This window comes from Crocuta crocuta, unplaced genomic scaffold, assembly GCF_008692635.1.
Source record: "Crocuta crocuta isolate KB4526 unplaced genomic scaffold, BGI_CrCroc_1.0 scaffold124, whole genome shotgun sequence".
Classification (NCBI taxonomy): domain Eukaryota; kingdom Metazoa; phylum Chordata; class Mammalia; order Carnivora; family Hyaenidae; genus Crocuta; species Crocuta crocuta.
In genome coordinates, this window is record NW_027551573.1 from 8,406,406 (window position 1) to 8,426,459 (window position 20,054).

The 20,054-nt window shown below is 41.9% G+C and overlaps 1 protein-coding gene and 1 long non-coding RNA gene across 3 annotated transcripts; one reads left to right on the top strand and one right to left on the bottom strand.

Annotated features, from left to right (window-relative positions):
- Window positions 1–1,867: 1,867 nt before the first annotated feature.
- CNEP1R1 (CTD nuclear envelope phosphatase 1 regulatory subunit 1) lies at window positions 1,868–14,546 on the bottom strand. Of its 2 annotated transcripts, none has more exons than XM_077751298.1 (6): window positions 14,427–14,546; window positions 13,270–13,341; window positions 10,543–10,616; window positions 7,681–7,790; window positions 7,503–7,557; window positions 1,868–3,231 (listed from the first exon to the last, which is right to left on the bottom strand). In XM_077751298.1, the coding sequence occupies exons 1-6, from the start codon at window positions 14,449–14,451 to the stop codon at window positions 3,190–3,192; spliced, it is 378 nt and encodes a 125-aa protein (XP_077607424.1). In that variant the 5' UTR covers window positions 14,452–14,546; the 3' UTR covers window positions 1,868–3,189. The 2 variants fall into 2 exon arrangements, with proteins under 2 accessions (XP_077607424.1, XP_077607425.1); XM_077751299.1 differs by having other exon boundaries at window positions 3,199–3,231; window positions 7,503–7,552.
- On the top strand, window positions 14,480–15,878 carry LOC144220943 (uncharacterized). Its single transcript, XR_013331899.1, has 2 exons — window positions 14,480–14,781; window positions 15,608–15,878. It is a non-coding gene; the product is annotated as an uncharacterized LOC144220943 (long non-coding RNA).
- The last annotated feature ends 4,176 nt before the right edge of the window (window positions 15,879–20,054 follow it).

Below are 20,054 nucleotides of genomic sequence, written 5' to 3' on the forward strand. Positions count from 1 at the left end.
AGAGAACTAAGGCACCGAAAAGTTACTTGCCTGAGACACATGACTGTAAATGACAAAGAGGAGATTGACCCTATACAGTCAGATTGAATTGACTTATAATAACTGCAGTAATTGTCTCCTACTATATATTTTTTAATGTTTGTTTACTTTGAGCCGGTAGGGGCAGAGAGAGAGACACACAGAGAGAGAGGGAGGGAGAGAATCTCAAGCAGGCTCTGAGCTGACAGCACTGATGCGGAGCTCCATCCCACAAACTAGGAGATCATGACCTGAGCCAAAACCAAGAGCCAGACGCTCAACCAACTGAGCTATCCAGGCACCACTTTTTTTTTTTTTTTTTAATGGGCTCTATGCCCAATGCGGGATTTGAATTCACAACTCCAAATCAACAGTCACAAACTCTAACAACTGAGCCACCCAGCCACCCCCACTGCAGGACTTGTTGGAGTTTTTTGTTTTTTGTATTTTTTAGTGTTTATTTATTTTTGAGACAGAGAGACTGTGAGAGTGTGAGCAGGGGAGGGGCAGAGAGAGAGACTCAGAATCTGAAGCAGGCTCCAGGCTCTGAGCTGTCCGCACAGAGCCCGACGCGGGGCTCGAACTCACGAACCACGATATCATGACCTGAGCCAAAGTTGGAAGCTTAACCAACTGAGCCACCCAGGCGCCCCCTTCTTGGAGCCTTTAATACACTTGGGAGCATGGGGAATCTCGAAGAGGAGGACATAAGTCGTTTCCAAACACTGGTGATCACAGAACCTTTACTTCTGTAACAGGTTGTACAGGCGGGAAAGGGTGGCAGGCTTCACGCTCCACTGCTACCCCTCAGCCTCCCACTAGCTCTCACTCGTGCGACTTCCAAAAGCCCGAACTCCTCGGGTCCCCCTAGCTGGACGCTCATTCAGGAGCCCATCTGTCACCTGGACTGTAGCAGCAGTTCCCAGCTGTTGGCCCAGACTGTGCCCCTTCAGTCCACAGTCACCATCATCAGATACAAATCTACTTGTCACGTCCTACTTAAAACACTCGGCGGCTCCACTGCCCTCACAGATCTCCTGACCCTGGTCCCTACTCACCCCCAGTTTCATCTCCTTCCACAACTCCTCTCCAGCGAGCTGCCAGCCCTGTGCAGGGAGTGCCCGTGCTCCATACACACCCCGCACCTCTGTCCCCCGGCCTGAAACTGGCCCTTCAGATCCGTTTGGAAAGAACTGCTTTAGAAAGTCCTGTGTGGGCTGGACCCCCTCCCCCTGGGGGGACCTTTCACAGCACTTAAGCCACATGCCAACTGCTCCATCACTGGTTTGTATTCCCCACCGGTTCTGAGAGGGCAGAAATTCTTCCCCACGTTTTTCATGCCTAGCAAAGCACCTGCCATGAGAAGGGCAGTCCACAAAGTGATGAAAGATCACCCCGGGAACTTTCCAGGAAGACAACCTTTTACTTTCTTTGTTGTCTTGCACACACTCAGACTTGCATAGCAGACGATTAGTCATGCATGAAAAACATGTTCTTAAAATGTGTTTCATGATGCACACAGGATGCTCTTCCTATTCTGAGAGAGTGAAAGATACAGATTCTACTAAAAAAGATAGAGATTCTACTTACCCAATGCAAAAGCACTGACAATGTAGTCTGTTGGAAGAATGAAACTCCAGGTTCTGTGGTTTCGGCAAGAGGGAAAGATAGGGAAGCTGTAGATGCCGATGATGGCAGAGCTGTCAGCCAGAGCGGTTCTTAGTTCTTACAGCTGAGTCTCTCTAAAGGGTCAATTAAGAGGCTCCTGGCTGGCTGAGTGGAGCATACAGTACCTTAAATTTTTTAAGCATTACTCATTTTCAATGAATCAAGAAAAAAGCCCAGCCACTGACTTTATATATAAAGTATTTATTTTTATGCACATATTTACCTACAAAATTTACACAAAATAAAACAATGCCGAATACATAGAATGCCCTCTTATGACTTTGTAGGAGCAGAGGGTTTTATTGCTGCGGTTTGAAGAATTAAAATTTTATACACATGAAAGCCAAGATGAACACATTTAAGTGGTAGCCTTGTTAAAAAGTGTGTGTCCTGTTAACTGAATTTTCAGCTTTATGTTAAATGGAATTTAAAAGACAGGTTGTGAAATAATTTAAACCTTTTCAAAATCTTCTAGTAAACAGGTAAAAGGCACCTCCAGTTCTTTAAAATATTTACAGCAATCCCATAGTCTCATTTCCAGGGCGATTATAGTACATGTGGCTAAGATGCATACACAGTATGTCATTAACACTCTCTGAATGGTGAGAACCGTGGACTCGGGTTCGTGGCGCCGCTCCCATGTGACCTTTGTGATGGCGTAGCTGATCAATTACACCTGGGCCACACCAGCGTGCCAGCAGCACGTCCACCACAGCATAAAATCCAGTTATTTAAAACAACTATCGAATTCCCAGACATCACATAATTTATAACTAAACTTGTATTATTCAGAAACCTTTATGGAGTGTTCTTAAAATTAATTACAAAATATAAAGTATATTCAACATTAAACGAAAACCATGAACTGGAAACTTACTACGACAATAGTGGCTGAAATTCATTATCTGGCTTAATGAAAATTGTTTCTCAAAATGTCTATAATTTCTTACAACATAACGGAGATGAGTCTTCCTCAGTTTAGGCTCCATCCGATGTTTCTCTTGCATTCTGATTAGAACAGAAGAGTGTGAGAACGAAAGGCACAGCTATCCATGACAGCTGGGTGTAAAGAGCTGTGGGGATGGCAACAGGTGCTCCCGAAATACTGGTGCAGGAGAGCAGAGTCCACATAACACCTCCCTCTTTAACATTGGCATTGATTTGCTATTTACAGTAGTTTGCAAAAATACATTATAAAAACTGTATGAGGTTCTGTTTCTAAGTTTAACTTAGTAACATACAGACATACTTCATCTGCAGGAGTCTCTGCAGGGTCTGAAGTACTAAAGTGACACTAATACTGAAACACAGATAATCAAAGGTACCAAGCCAAAGAACGCGAGCCATCATCAAGATCATCTGGGTAAATATTGCACACACTTCTCGTCAGTCGTTGCTATGACCTTCACATATCCAACTGTAAATGGAATCCTCTATGGCTTTTGCTCAATCACTTATTTGAAGAAAGGCTGTTTTAGGTCCCATAACAATGGTTACACACTGTCATTGAACATGAGGCCGAGGTTTCAAAATGAGTTTTCCTGTCTGTAAAGATGAAAAAAAAAAAAGTTTTTCAAGACACAGGTCTATTAAAAACATCACCACTTCTCCATAAACCTTAAAGTGCATTTGAAGGGTACCAGAACACCCCAGAACAAAGTCAAGATTAATCAATCAATAGTTATGTTTCCAAAATTTTGTGTGGAGCTTTCTAAAATCTTCATCACTTTAAAAATTTATTTTTTTTTTTTATTTTTGAGAGAGAGAGAGACAGAGCATGAATGGGGGAGGGGCAGAGAGAGAGAGAGGGAGACACAGAATCTGAAACAGGCTCCAGGCTCTGAGCTGTCAGCAGAGAACCTGATGTGGAGCTCGAACCCACAATCCGTGTGATCATGACCTGAGCTGAAGTTGGACGCTTAACTGATTGAGTCACCCAGGCGCCCCGAAAAAAAATCATCACTTTAAGGAAACACAATCTATTTGATGAATTCCCTGCGCACTACCTAAAAACCAGCCAATCAATCTAATCAATCCAATGAATAAAATTCCAACATGTATAACTTCTACTGAGCACCTACTATGGGCCAGGACTTGCATGAAATGCTAGGGATCCAGGAATTAATGAGACAGACTCCCTGGTCCTCCTGGAGCTCAAGTTCTGGGAGAGAACAGATAATATAGGTAATACGGAAACTGTGGAAACAACTGTATGACCAATAGGGCATTATGTCATGATGCATCTGTATAACAGGACAATACGTGATTAAACAAAACAGAAGACCCTAACTATGACAGTGTGGGTAAAAAACCCAGAACCCTGCATGTGGTTCATGTCCAATAAATGGTGGCTCTTAGATCCTAATATTGGGTCAAAGAAGCAGGTCTGAAAACTTCTTAATATCTTTTATGAGAAGTGAGAATGTGCAACATAATATGAAACATCTTTAGTTGTTGAGACTCTGGTATCCTCAGGTCAAAAGTGCTATCCAGGGGGCCTGGGTGGCTCAGTCGGTTAAGCATCTGACTTTGGCTCAGGTTATGATTCCATGACTTGTGGGTTCGAGCCCCATGTCAGGCTCTGTGCTGACATCTCAGAGTATGGAGCCCGCTTCAGATTCTGTGTCTCTGCCTCTCATCCACTCTGTCTCTCAAAAATGAACTTAAAGCAAAACAAAACAAAGTGCTGTCCAGATTCTGGTCACCTTGAGATTCTCCCTTTCACTTCATTTTCAGCCATTTGGTTTTTGATAATTTCTTGATACATTGGTAGAACTTTGACACTAATTTTTTCACTGTTTTATTGAGATACAATTTATATACAGTTAAGTGCTCAAACCTTCTGTACAATCTTTTGAGTTTTAAGAAATATATATGGCCACACAGCAACCACCCAGATCTAACTACAGAACATCACCACCATCCAGAACGCTCCTCCAGGCCCCTTTCTGGTCAAACAAAAGCCCTATTCCTTACACAGACATACCACTTCCCATAAATTTTGCCTGTCTCTGATCTTTTAACAAGTGGAATCATACAGTGTGTGTTCTTTTGCACCTATTTCTTCCATTCACTGGGTGTGAGATTCACTCATGTTACCATGTTTCAGTAGTTTGTATCATTTTATTGTTATTACAACATGAAATACGCAGTATTCCACTGCATGGACAGGTCACTATTTTTTTTATCCATAGGTTTAATCTATTTTAAATTTCATGAGTAACACAATGTAATCTCATTTTTTATGTTTAGAATTTTGTTTTAATATTTTATTTATTTTTTGAGAGAGAGCACAAGTGGGGTAGGGCAGAAAGAGAAGGAGACACAGAATCCAAAGCAGGCTCCAGGCTGAGCTGTCAGCACAAAGCCCGATGCGGGGCTTGAACCTACAAACTGAAATCNAGACTGAGCCTCCCAGGAGCGCCCTCCCCCACCTTTAAGTTATTTAGTTTTCTTAAAAATCTCTACACCCAATGTGGAGCTTGAACTCATGACCCTGAGATCAAGAGTCACATGCTTTTGTCACTGAGGCAGCCAGATGCCCCACTAATACCTAATCACTGCTTAATTTCTTGCCTTTTGCTATACAAAATTTCCAGATGATGCAACTAAAGGTATCCAACCTCTTCCATGACGGCATTTGTATCTTAAGAAGAAAACAGAGTTTTTCTGCACCAAGATTATAAACATATTCACCTTTATTTTTTTCTAATGCTTTAACTATAGGATGTGCATGTCTTAAATGCATTTAAGACAAGGGGCGCCTGGGTGGCTCAGTCAGTTAAGTGCCGGACCTTGAATTAGGTCATGATCTCGCTGTTACAAGGTTCGAGCCCTGCAATGGACTCCTCACAGGTGTGGAGCCGGCTTGGGATTCTTTCTTTCTCCCTCTCTCTCTGGCCCTCCTCCACTCTCACTCTCTCTTAAAATAAATAAACTTAAAAAATATATACATATGTAAAGACTTTACCTGGAATTTAGTTTTATTAATTGATGCAGAGATCTACATTCATTTTTTCCAAATGAAGAGCCAATGGTCTCAACACTAGCCCATTTCTTCCCTTTTGACTTGAAATACTAATCTTTTTCTCTCCTAATTTTAAAAAATTACAGTGTTGGGGCGCCTGGGAAACTCAGTTGGTTAGCTTCCAACTTCCACTCAGGTCATGACATGATTCGAGCCCTGCATAGGCTCTGCACTGATACCTCAGAGCTGGGAGCCTGCTTCTGATTCCGTGTCTCCCTCTCTCTCTGCCCCTCCCCTGGCCAGGGCATGTGCACACACACTCTTTCTCAAAAATAAACAAACAAAGGGGTATCTGGGTGGCTCAGTTGGTTAAGCATCTGACTTCAGCTCAGGTCATGATCTTGCAGTTCATAAGTTCAAGCCCTACACTGGGCTCTGTGCTGACAGCTCAAAGCCTGGAGCCTGCCTGCTTCAAATTCTGTGTCTCCCTCTCTCTCTGCCCCTCCCTCATTCATGCTCTATCTCTCTCAAAGGTAAATGAACATTAAAAAACAAAGAAACATTTAAAAAATCAAAGTGTTTATCTTTATTCTCTTGACTGATCCTGTGGCCTTCCTGCTCCTGTATCCTTTTTTCCCCTCTTTATTCCTATTTTCTATACAAGGTATTACTGAATAGTTTTTTTTTTTTAATTTTAATGTTTATTTTTGAAGGAGAGAGAGACATGGAGTGTGAGTAGGGGAGGGGCAGAGAGAAGGAGAGACAGAATCAGGCTCCAGGCTTTGAGCTGTCAGTGCAGAGCCCAATGTGGGGCTTTAATTCATGAACTGTGAGATTGTAACCTGAGACAAAGTCAAACGATTAACTGAGCCACCCAGGTGCCTCAGTAGTTTTCTAATTTGAAGGTAAAAACACTTTTATAAATAAACAAATCAAAACTTTGAGATATTCTTATGTTTTAATTTTAACTAGGCTCCACACCCAACGTGGGGTTTGAACTCACAACCCTGAGATTAAAGCCTAATGCTCTACTGAATGAGCCAGTCAGACAAACCCCAAGATAATCTTAATAGTCAAAACCGGGCACCTGGGTGGCTCAGTCTGTTAAGCATGTGACTTGGCTCAGGTCATGATCTCCCAGTTTGTTCATGAGTTTGAGCCCTGCATCGGCCTCTGTGTTGACAGCTCAGACACTGGAGCCTGCTTTGGATTCCGCGTCTCCCTCTCTCTGCCCTTCTTACCCTGCTTGCACGCAGTCTCTCTCAAAAATAAATAAACATAAAAAAAAAACCCCAAAATTAATACATCAAAACCTGATCAACTTTTAAAAATACAGTTGGTTTGTATGTCCGTAGTGTGTCAATCTGAGATCCTATTTAAAATCCTACACACAGAATCCTATTAGATAAATAATAGTTTACAAACCCAACACCCACCGAGACATTTCTGGCCAAGAGTGACCACTCTATATTAGATCTATGACGACTTCAGTTATAAGACACCGCATCATGATTTTATGTCATTAAGAAAGATTAAACTGGGGGTTCCTGGCTGGCTCAGTCGGTAGTGTGTGTGACTCTTGATCTCAGAGTTGTGAGTTCAAGCCCCACACTGGGCACAGAGCTTACTTTAAAAACAAAAAAGATTAAACTGTCAACACTACCAGTTGAACTGTACAACACTACAGATTATCAGATGCATCTCAATTTCAGAGATGTAAATGCGTACCTTAGGGTCAGTGCAATGAAGAATATTCCCACTATTAATCCAGGCCGACAACCTACTTAAGCCAAAAACACTTCAGTTCTCTCATGCAGGTCTATAATTTTCTAACGTAAACAATACTCACATCATCACAAGACATGTTGTATTCTGCTAATACAGTTCGACATCGAGCAGCTATACTGAAAAACTGTGGTCAAAGGAAAATTTGTCATATGAGGAATAAGCTTTTAACAAAACCTAGACGATCAAGAAGGTGCTGTAAAATTTCACCTGAGAATAAAACTAAATTCTGCAAAGGATACATTGATGGCGCAACGACCCGCTTGTGTATTCCAGCAAAAAACAAGCCTATCAGAGTGATACAGCTAATGGTGAAGAACGGGTGATTCCATAACGATGTGAAGAAGGACACCTGAAAAACAAAAGTTTGAAATATAAAAATGTTCAGAATCTCAGAATACTAACTCCTACTTCCCCCACTTGTGCTTATATACATGTTAACATTTTAATCATCTAAAATGAGGATTTGAAGAATTCAAAATAACCCTAGTTGTTTTGCAGGCCATGAAAATAAAAATAATCTGTTTCATATCTTTCACCTAGCAAGATAGCAATAATCTCTCCATCCTAAAGACCTGAAGCATTACAAGTTCATTCCTATAATTAAAAACCATCCTACCAAAAGTATTTATTGAGCCCTTCCCAGCAAGAAGCAATTTAGAACGCACAAGAATGGGGCACCTGGCTGGCTCAGTTGGTAGAGCAGCTGACTCTACCACTCAAGGGTCATGAGTTCAAGCCCCAGAGTGGATGTGCAGCCTATTTCAAACAAGCAAACAAGCAGGAGTCTAAGAGAAACAAAGGGCTAATTTCAGAGCTGGGCATAACCAGATGACAGCAGGAAACAGGGGAATATGAATACATGGAGACAAGAGCCCACGGTCCAGCACTGGAACAGGAGTGGGCACTGCAGCCAGAGTACTGGCAAACAGAAGTATAGACTTCTGGAGGAAAGATGTGGTTAGAGTCTGGAAAAAGAAATCAGATAGACTAGTAACTAAATGGGAGCAACAGAATTAAGCCAAAGGCATGTGTACTTCACTCTCCTACTGAGAGATGCATACACATTTCAAGATGGAGAACTAAACTTACAAACAGCACCAGGTAGCTGGCCTAACATGGTATGGATTAAATAAATTTGTCAAATGAAGAAATGAGAGGCTGAAATATCAGAAACGGAAAAAGCTCCCAGAAGGATAAAATTCTGAAAAACGTTAATATTCCAGAGGAACGTCTACATAAAACCTTTAAGGACAGGTGAATTTCCACAGGCCAGCTATGTTTCACGTGGCGTACATAATATAAGCACACATCATGTCTTAGGGGTTAATTTAACTAAACCGATGAGAAGCAGACTTCTTTCCTCCATGGCAACAGTCTACTAAATACCAGTTTTCCCCTTTAGCTCAGGCATCCGGGTACTGCCTGGTGTGCGATATTCCTGCTCTTCTCGGCTTCTCCCAGTTAGTCACGCACTGGCTTTAGAGTCTGCAACTCCTGCTACAGAAACAATTGCTTTTTAAAACTCCTTTCAGGTCTGAGGTTATTAAATACTGAAATATAAAGAACCAACCCTTAGGCTAATAGTTATATTCTCACCTAATTTAGAAAATTACATTAACTACAGAGTTTTGGGCCTATTTCAAATTACATTTAATTCTGTGTTTTATTAAGATCTCAACTAGCTGAAATCAGCTTATATTTTTCCCAATTAGAAGTCAGATTCATTTCCCAAGAGAGATCTTTCCAATCTTCCTGGCAGCCTCCTCACTCTTCCCCAGAAGATGAGCACCAAGCACAGCCCAAGATCCGACTTTTATAAATGAACACACAAGAGAGTTATCTCCTATCCGCCATAAAAACTCCTCTATTAACGTAAAATTCCATCCCCAGGCTCCCCTACCTCCTATTCTTTTATATCTCCACCCCAGTGGATAAAGCCAGGAAGACTGTGTGCTAAATAAACCCGTGGCTGCCTGAACTGCCATTTGGACTGCCGACAAAAGCCTTGCGTTTAAGTTTTCCTCCCAGAGAACCTAATGGGTTATAAATAAAGCTACTGGAAGTGGTCTACCTAATTACAGTTTAAACAAGGATGTGGGTTTACGATTTGAGAGAATTACAACAGCACTATTACCTAAATAAAGATACACTGAGGGAAAAATGTCACTGAAAAATTGGGAGCCTACGGCTTCTCTAATAAAAAAAGGTTGAGTTTGAAATTAAGGTACAAGTTAGAAGAAAGAAGAATTTTGAGAACCATGCTATCAGATTTCATCAAAGCTGCTTCGAGAAATAACAGTATAAGATCTGTTATTGCATTTGGTAGAGGGATGCTCTTGGACAGCGCCCAATGGGAGATCTCTCAGTGTTTCCTATATTAAATTTCAGGCAGGATTTTTTTTTAAAAGATAAATGCGGACAACAAAATCTTTGCCAGCTTATGGAACTTACACATGTGTTCTCCTCACGGAGACTGAAAACCATGGAGCTGTGTCTTCACTGATTAGGTCACTCAGATTGATTTGTATTTCAGTTCTGGCAAGAGTTCTGGCCCACATGGCCTCGTCTGTGACCTGGTTTCCTTCCTGTTTTTGGCCCTCCAATCAGTCTTTTTTTCCTAATTTGACTTTGTATTACATTTATATTCTGTTACTTTATCATATGTTTCCTGCAAAGTCACCTCAAATACTTTATGGGATGATGAAAGACATAAGTCATAGAAGAAAATGGTATTTTATAATTTTTAAAAGCTGCACAGATGATCCTAAATAAACAGAGAATAAAGACAATGTTTACACTGAAATCAGTAAAAATATGTGAATATATATGTAGAAAGATATGTAAAAAGTTCAGAAATCAAGGAGAAACAGTGTAAGTGGAATAATATTTCTTGGGTCTTTTTCCCTGTAAAAGATACTCAAGTCTTCAAGACCCAACCAAAGTTTTACTTAAACAAATTAATGTAAGGGATATTTTTAATATAATGATCAATATCACTACTCGTAACAACAGGTAGCATTTGAATAATACTTTACAATGAACAAAGCGCCACTACATGATATCATTTAATCTACAAAAAAATTTTAAATCAAAACTTCTACCTTTTGTGTCTCGGGATCTATTAACCAGTTCCAGGCCCCAGTGGCTGTGCAGACAGATACCACTATAAGCAACACTGATGGAAGATAAACATGAAATTAGTGAGGACATACCTGGTAACAAATATATTAGTATCTACATGAGTAAATGTATACAAATACCACCAGTTCCTAATAAATGACAGCCAAAGGATCCAGCACTTTATTAAATGGAAAACTGAGGAATTTGGAAACTTTCTGTATGACCTTGAGGAATTCGGTTAAACACTGTGATACTTAGTAACTGAGAATGATACTGTCCCCATTATTGCTTTGGTCAGAACTTTCTAAGATTAATGAAATTAAAAGCAGAACCAAGATACTAAAATTTTAATGTAAGATTCCATATTATGTAACTTTCAATGTGCTTTGTGATTTTGCACATCTTGTAAATTCAAGTTAAAAAACAAAAAACACCTCTCATTTTCAAACGTAAACAAACCAAACGAAGACTCCTTTAGGAATGCACGGAGAATTCTGACTAGAAGATTTGCCTTGCAGACAACTGCCTGCAGTTAGGAATGTGGAATACACTGATCAGGATCCGATTTTCTTTAGAGCCCTGAAGATCAGGGTAAAAATAACTGGTAGTAGACCTCAGAAAAATCTTCTTTCTCCCCACTAAGCTAGAATTATTTTAGGGATTCTAAATAGATCCTAAATAAAACTTAAGACTAAATGGTACCGGGCACCTGGCTGGGTTAGTCAGTGGAGAATGTGACTCTGACCTTGGAGTTGTTGGTCTGAGCCCTACATGGGGTGTCGATGGATAATTTAAAAACGAAATCTTTAAAAAAACGTTTTAAAGAGAATAAATGGTATTCCTAGAATAAGAGCACTAAGACTCAGTTAACATTCTGGGTATCAAGTTACTGTCCTTCAGTTAGTATGCCGACAGTGTTAACATGTAAAGATCAGGATTCAAAGAACAATAGAAACATAGTAAAACTGTATCTAGGATTCCTGGTGATGTACCTTTAGAAAGGGCAAATCACAAGAAAACAATCTCATTTTAGGCACTTAGTACAGAATCAAAATTTCAAAATTGCATTCTCAGCTCAGAACTGACTAAACTCAGTTTCTTAGAATTCTGTGTTTCCAATAAGAAATGTATTCATACTACATAGATTCTTCTTTTAAAAAATGAAGCAAAAGCAAAATCAAACCCATGGGAGGGACCTTGGACACATACTTTTGATCGGTACATTACTCAAGCTGAAGTCCTTGGAGACCATAAGCACAAAGACAAATAATCACAGAAAAAAATAAAGTACACTCACTATATTATATTTTGTAAGATAGGACATTATCATATACATTTAAAAGATTTGGGGGGGTGGGGTTGCCTGGGTGGCTTAGTTGGTTGAGCAGCTGACTTTGGCTCAGGTCATGGTCTCACAGTGAGTTCAAGCCCTGCGCTGGGCTTTGTTCTGACAGCTGGGAGCCTGGAAACTGCTTTGGATTCTGCGTGTGTGTCTCTCTCTCTCTCTGCCCCTCCTCTGCTCACGCTCTCTTTCAAAAGTAAATAAACATTTAAAAAAATTTACAAAAAAAAAAAAAAATTTTTTCAAGTAGCAGTGAAATAAGGTTTGGGGAGTAATCCCTCCATAAACCAAAGAACTTGAGAAAATCATTACTTGTAAATTCTGACCAATCAGAATTCTCACAGCATATGAATAAAACTTTGCAAACAGATCTAATAAAAACATCACAGAAAGTCTTGACACAGAAAAAAACTCCTAACTTCAATAGTGCTCTCTGGTCCCACAAGCTGAATTTTGAAATCCATGTGTTGTTGTACTTACCTCTTTGCAGGAATTCAATTTTAATAACACGCATCCAAGAACCTACGACTGACCCCAACATGAGTGAGTTTAGCAGTTTGTGCGCTGAGGTCATCCCTTGTGTATGCGTATGCATTTCTTGTGTTATTTCCACAGGGCAACAATTCCCTCAATCATATTTTGTGTTACTCGTGATATTTTGAGTATACAGTTAAAACTTGAATTTGTTTTCTTGGACAGGCTCCCAAACAACACAATCACGCTCTGCTAAAATTGACTAAGGGTAATGTCACAACCTTTGTATATGTTAAATATGGTTTTCCTCAATAAAACTTCAGAAGTTTGTAAGCAAATTGTAAAACTGCTAAACAAGCTCCTTGAAATTATTATATGTCACTTATCAACAGTGTAATATTTAATTTTAAAAGTATTTTAATGGAAAAATAAAAATTCAAACACATAGAAACTCCATGACCAGTTCCTTTTCTTAATAATTTCTTTAGGATGCTTTGTTTACAAAACTAAATAAGTTTAAAAGCTGTCACAACGGGGGGGCCTGGGTGGCTCAGTTGGTTAAGCCTCCCACTCTTGATTTTGGCTCTGATCATGATCTCACGATTGGGGAGATGGAGCCCCGCATCTGGCTCTGCACTGGCAGTGTGGAGCCTGCTTGGGATTCTCTCTCTCTCTCTCTCTCTCTCTCTCTGCTCCTCCCCCACCCACACTCTCTCAAGATAAACTTTAAAAAAAAAAAAAAGGCAAAAGCTGTCAAAATAAAAGGAAACCTTATGATTTAGTAAAGACTTTGTTGGTCAAAAATTTTACACAAAAGCAAATCATTGCTAGGCTGGGATAAAAGTATCAACTGTCACCTTATTTTGCCTCAAAGAAACATTCAAAAACTTACTTCTCCAACGTCCAGTGGCAGGTTGCAAACAATGAATATATTCTGTAAGTCTCCTCTCAAAAGCCTTGAGATCTAGGTAAAGAGATGCCAAATTTCTAATTAGCCACCTTGACCGGTCTGAATCTATTAAGATGAAATTTTAGAAAATCTAACTGCTTCAGGTCTTACACACCAACTTACATGTATCACTGCACTGTTTACTTCGTTTACAGCTTTAAATACTTGGCAAAAATATTAGGTTTCTTTAATTCCAATTTCACATATAAGGAAACTGGCTGGTTCACTTTTAGAAGCTTCGTTAAGTGGTTATGTGGAAAATCAGCAGCAGCCTCGGCCGGGGCCGAAAGCTAGAATTTTGGGAGTTGCAAATAAAAGGATCAAAATCAGAGCAAGTTTTAATTCTATCGGAGCTAAGAACTTTCTATTAGAACGTATTCCCCTAACATCAAAGGCTTCGAGGTCTATATGACCGCAATGACCCGATTCCGCCTTCCAGCCCTCATGAGTTTAATTAATGGTTACGCTTTCGGTTCGCTCTTGCTGGACTTCTGATTCGGCTAACGGGTGGGTGTGCAAAGACACTCCCCTTTCCTCCCTCTGAATGGGTTACAGAATGGGTTACAGGTGATCATCGTGACGCTCTCGAAGCTCAAGCTCGGAGGCGTCCAAGGTGCTACCGAGCGAGCAAGGGAGTCTCGGTCGCGTCTTTTAAACTTTAAAAGGAGATCAAGAGGCACTCGCTCCCTCCAGCAGTTACCAGAAACCACAACAGGAATTAAGAACACAACTCTCGGGGGTTAACAGTACGAAGTAAGGTGAATTAGCACTCACAAAAGGCAAAATGCAAATCTTTGCCAATGAATAAAAAACCAAAGTAACCCAGGAGAGGGGCTCCCGGTCCGAGCTGGGAGGGAGGGGGGGATGGGAGAGCTGACGCAACGCCCCCCAGCTCCCGCGGAGGCCAGGCGCGCCGGAACCAGCGTCCGGCCGCCCCTTGGCCAGGCCCCCGCGCCCCCCAAGCTCCGACCCCCTTCAGTCCATCCTTCTCGGCCTCCTCTCCCCGGGGCGGGGTCTCCGCTGCTCCGGCCCCTCCAGAGCCCCGCCGGCTTCCAAGAAGACCCGGGACGGGCCCGGCCAACCCAGTAAGCCCACTCTACCTTCCGCCTGCTCCAGGGAGTTCATGTCGGGCGGCAGCTCCAGTCACCGCCACTGTCCCGTCCGCATCGCAGCTCCCCGGCGCGACCCACAGCGCCAACTCCCACCTCTAACCGCTCCCCGCTGCCCCTCCCCGTCGCACCTCCCCTTGCCTACACCCGCTACGCTCATTGGGCATCCCTGCCAGACCCCACAATTAAGGCGGCCTCCTATTGGTTAACTCCGGCACCGGCCTCAGGGCCTAGCGTTGGACGGTCAGCCGGAGGGACCAAGAGCTGCCGGCGGCCGGGCTGGTGTAGCGCTGACGCCGCCTCCTGCCCCGGGGAGGAACTGCAGCCTGTCGGAGCCAGTTCGCTCGTAAGTATATTCTTTGCTTCCTGCTTGGTTCTTCCATTCCTCAAACGTTTATTGAGCGCCCGTTACCTTCCGGGCCATGTTCTGGTCGCTTACGAGGGAATCAGAAATGAATGAGCTATCCTCCCTCTAACACTGGGAGTAGAACCCAAATAATGTATGCAGGTAGAGTACCTCTTTCCTTGATGACTCTTCAAGTAGGCATATTTCCCTCGGTCAGTTTTTCTTACCTTACCCAACTTTCATGTATCATAAAGAATGCAAGCAAAGTATGAGCCTCAGAACCTAGAACTTAAAAAAATCTGTAAGGTATGGGCTAGGTTTGTATTTAGTTAAAATGCTTCTTGTTGGTTTCCTTGTGGTCATTCAAGAACTGTTTATTGCATGATGTTCTATTCACTGTATTTTATCAGGGATACAGTTATGAGGAAGATAGAGAAGATTTTTGTCCTAAGAGAGGAAGAGTTACAGCAGGCTATAAACATGCAACTAAGTAATGCAACTCTTGATCATGGGGTCCTGAGTTTGAGCCCCACCGGACATGTAGTGCTTACTTAAAAAAATAAATAACAGGCAAATAAATAATTGGATTCAGATAAAGATAGTTGTGTGAAGGAAGTAACAGTAATACCATACAGGGAGCTAAAGGAGGGGTTAGTTAATTTTCAATCAATCAATTAATTCATTAACGTAAACCCTAAGTCACACTATCCCTTTTCACTTCTTGCTCAGTGCGCCATTTCTCCACCTCCAAGTCTTGTTCATCACGTTTTCCTTTGGTCTCCAGCAGTGTCTAAAGAATGGTTATTGAGTATCTGTTACATTATAGGCTTTCCTGCGCTAGATCCTGGGGAGGTGAGGAGTGAGAAACACTGATGAAGAGGATGGCACAAAGCGCCGTGATAAGTGGGAACTTTGCTGACTGGCCTTCCAAAGAGACCTGTTAACTGCAGGTCTTCTGCTTGCTTGATGGGGTATGTCAGTTTCTAGCGAGACCTTGGGACGACAGAAAGAAGACCAAGGACTACCTCTTAGGTTTCTCCCTCTCCAGCTTTCATTTTCAACTGTGCTCAAATAAATGTTGAACGTGTCTTTGAAAAGGTGTACATTCTTAGCCTGTCACGGGCATCTACGTGTATGGATCATGGGGGTTAGGAGGCGGTAAGGAAGAAGAGGAGGGAAATAGGGCCTCAAAGTGAGGTTAAGAAATTTTGTTTTTTGTTGTTGTTTTTTTATCTGACACACACACACACACACACACAGGGAGAGCATGTGTGCACAAACGGGAGGGGAGGAGACAGGGAGAGAAAGAATCCCAAGTAGGCTCCACACTGTCAGCAGAGCCTCAACACGGGCCTCAATCTCACAAACTGTGAGATCATGACCTGAGCTGAAATCAAGAGTAGGACTGAGCAATCCAGATGCCCCCATGTTAAGAATTTTGAACCCAAGAGGGGCGCCTGGGTGGCTTAGTCGGTTAAGCGTCCGACTTTCGCTTGGGTCATNGGATTTGTAAAAACATCATATAAGGGTGCCAGGTTGGGCTGACAGCACGGAGTCTGCTTGGGATTCTCTCTTTCCTCTCCCCCGCCCCATCTCTTCAAAAGCTCTCTCTCTCTCTCTCTCAATAAACATTGAACAAAACAAAAAACAAACAAGACTTTGTATCAGTGGGATTTGGCAAGAACATAGCCAACAAGTACTCAAGGAATTCATACATATTCCAGGTACTGGGACATAAACTAAGAATTTAAAGTTACCTACAACGAACTCCGGCCCTCTGTAAGGCGGGAGTTAGTGTAAAAAACAAAGATAAACTACCACTCCGAAAACATCAGCGATGGGACAAAGATCCACTTGGAAGAAGAATGTCCAGCACAATAGCTAAGGGTCATTACCTTTTACTGAGGGGGCGGGCACTATCCCTTTTGTCGTTCAGGAATGTCAGAGCTCCTCTAAACCCTACAACAGGTCTGAGTCAAAGGGTGTATGTCAAACCCATTTCAGAGATGAGTTTATATATGAGTGGCTGAAATGATCAACTCCAACCCTGTAACTGGAGTTATTATTGATATCTCTCTCTCTCTCCTTCCACATGGTACATCAGATCACTTAACAAATCTTTTGTTGTTTTTTTTTCTAATTTTTAATGTTTTATTCTGAGAGAGAGAGACAGCATGAACAGGGGAGGGGCAGAGAGAGAGGGAGACACAGAATCTGAAGCCGGCTCCAGGCTCTGAGCTGTCAGCACAGAGGCGGACGCGGGGCTTGAACCCGCGATCTGTGAGATTATGACCTGAGCCGAAGTCGGACGCTTAACCGACTGAGTCACCCAGGCGCCCTTCACTTAACAAATCTTGTTAGCTCTGCCCTCAAAATATATTTAAACTTTAATCACTTCTCACTACTTCCACTGTAACCACTCTGGTCCAAGCCACTATATAACCTGGGTTTACCTCAATGATCTCCAGCTGTTCCCCTCCTTCCACCTTTGTCTCAGAGTGGTTTGTAAAATACTAAAAGATCACCCTAGGGGCGCCGGGGTGGCTCAGTCAGTTAAGTGTCCGACTTTGGCCCAGGTCATGATCTCACGGTTTGTCGGTTCGAGCCCGGCGTCGGGCTGTGTGCTGACAGCTGGCTCGGAGCCTGGAGCCTGCTTCAGATTCTGTGTCTCCCTCTCTCTCTCTGACCCTCTCCTGCTTGCAAGCTCTTTCTCTTGCGCTCAAAAGTAAATAAACACTACAAAATTTTTAAAAAATCATACTTTTAAAAATGTTTATTTGGGGCGCCTGGGTGGCTTAGTCGGTTAAGCGTCCGACTTTCGCTTAGGTCATGATCTCGCGGTTCGTGGGTTCGAGCCCCGCGTCAGGCTCTGTGCTGACTGCCAGCTCAGAGCCTGGAGCCTGTTTCAGAGTCTGTGACTCCCTCTCTCTCTGACCCTCCCCTGCTCACGCTGTCTCTCTCTCTCTCTCCTAGAAATAAATAAAAATAAAACATTTTAAAAAAATGTTTATTTATTTTGAGAGAGAAAGAGATACAGCACAAGTGGGGTAAGGGCAGAAAGACAGCAGGACAGAGGGTCAGAAGTGGGCTTTAGACTGACACCAGAGAACCTGACTCAGGGCTTCAAACCCATGAACTCGTGAGATCATGACCTGAGCCAAAGTCAGATGCTTAACCAACTGAGCCACCCAGATGCCCATGAAGTCACACTATTTTTGCGTTCAGAACCTTGCAATAGCTCCCAAAAGTGATACAGTAATAATTTTGATAGCATTTCCATGGCTATACCTTCTAAAATAATTTCGATGAGCTATATGCCCCCTCATACATTCTTTTTTATTTTTTAAGATTTTATTTATTTTTTGGGATGCCTGGGTGGCTTTCTCCCCAGAGAGAGGAAGACAGGATCTCCCAAGCAGTCTCCATGGTCTCAGTGCAAACTCCCACATGGTGCTCTAACTCACAAACCATGAGATCATGACCTGAGCTACCCAGGCATCCCCAAAGATAATAAAATGGAAATAAAATAAAATGGCAATGTGTGGATGGAACCAGAGGATATTATGCTAAGTGAAATAAGTCAGTCAGAGAAGGACAGATATATGTTTTCACTCATATGGGGAACTTGAGAAACTTAACAGAAGACCATGGGGGAAGAAAGGAGAAAAATAGTTATAGAGAGGGTGGGAGACAAACCATAAGAGACTCTTAAGTACAGAGAACAAACTGAGGGTTGATGGGAGGGTGAGGGAGAGGGGAAAACAGATGATGGGCATTGAGGAGGGCACTTGTTGGGATGAACACTGGGTGTTGTATGTAAGTGATGAATCACAGGAATCTACCCCCAAAACCAAGAGCACACTGTACACACTGTATGTTAGTCAACTTGACAATCAATTATATTGATAAATAAATAAATAAACTTTAAAAAATATTTTATTTCTTTTTTTTAAGTAGGCTCTACACCCATTGTGGCGCTCAAACTCANAAAAAATAACAGTATTAAAAACCATACACCATTAGTAGGGATGTAAAATGATGCAAACCATATGGAAAATAGTTCGGTAGTTCTTCAAAAAGTTGAATATACAGTAACCGTATGAACCAACAATTCTTTTTATTTTTATCTTATTATATTTTTATTTTAGAGAGAGAAAGGGAATAGGGGAGAGGGGCAGAGGGAGAGAGAGTGAGAATCTTAGCAGGCTCCACACTCAGCGCAGAGCCTGATATGGGGCTGACACATGACCCTGGGATCGTGAAAACTGACTGAGCCACCCAGGCTCCCCTGAACCAACAATTCGATTCCTAAATACATACCCAAGAGAACTGAAAACATATGTTCATGAAAAACCTAGCATGCAAATGTGCATAGCAGCATTACTCATAATAGCTGAAGAGTGGAAAGAACCCCAACGTGCATCAACTAATGAATGGATAAACAAAATGTGTTATACACTTGAATATCACTCAATGATAAAGAAGAATGAAGCACTGATAAATGCTACAACATGGTTGAAACTTGAAGATTTTATGTTACATGAAAGGATCCAGACATAAAAGACAACATATTGTATGATTCTATTCAGATGAAATATCCAGAAAAGGCAAATCCATAGACAGGAAGTGGAATAGTGGTGTCTGCGGCTTACAGGAAAGGGAAAATGGGGAGTGAGTGACCCATAATGAGTATGAGATTTCTTTTGGGGGGTGATGAAAATGTTCTGGAATTAGAGAATGATGATAGTTGCATAACTTTGTAAATACACAAAAGACAGAATTATACATTTTAAGAGTGAGTTTTTTGTTTGTTACATCTCAGGTTTTAAAAGTGGGTGAGGGGCGCCTGGGTGGTTCAGTAGTTTGAGCATCTGACTCTTGATAGGTTCAGGTCTTGATCTCACAGTTAAGTTCATGGGTTCGAGCCCCGAATTAGGCCTTGCACTGACAGCACGAAGACTATATCAGATTCTCTATTTCCCTCTCTCTCTTTACCCTTCCCTGCCTCTGTCTCTCTTTTTTGTCTTTCTCTCTCTCTCAAAATTAAATAAACATTGTAGGTCACCTGGGTGGCTTAGTTGGTTAAGCATCTGACTTCTGCTGTCAACGCAGGGCCTACTTGGGTCCTCTGCCTTCCTATTTCTTTAAAAAAAAACTTTTTTTGTGTGTTTTATTTTATTATTGAGACAGAGAGAAACAGCACGAGCAGGGGAGGGTCAGAGAGAGAGGGAGACACAGAATCCATAGCAGGGTCCAGGCTCTGAGCTGTCAGC

Excerpts from the sequence above, each read along its gene's own strand:
- CNEP1R1 (XM_077751298.1), bottom strand. The coding sequence starts at position 14,451 with ATGAACTCCCTGGAGCAGGCGGAAG. Across the intron at positions 7,791-10,542 it reads TAGATCCCGAGACACAAAAG|GTGTCCTTCTTCACATCGTT; the intron begins GTAGAAGTTTTG and ends TTTGTTTTTCAG. Across the intron at positions 7,558-7,680 it reads CGGGTCGTTGCGCCATCAAT|TATAGCTGCTCGATGTCGAA; the intron begins GTATCCTTTGCA and ends ACAGTTTTTCAG.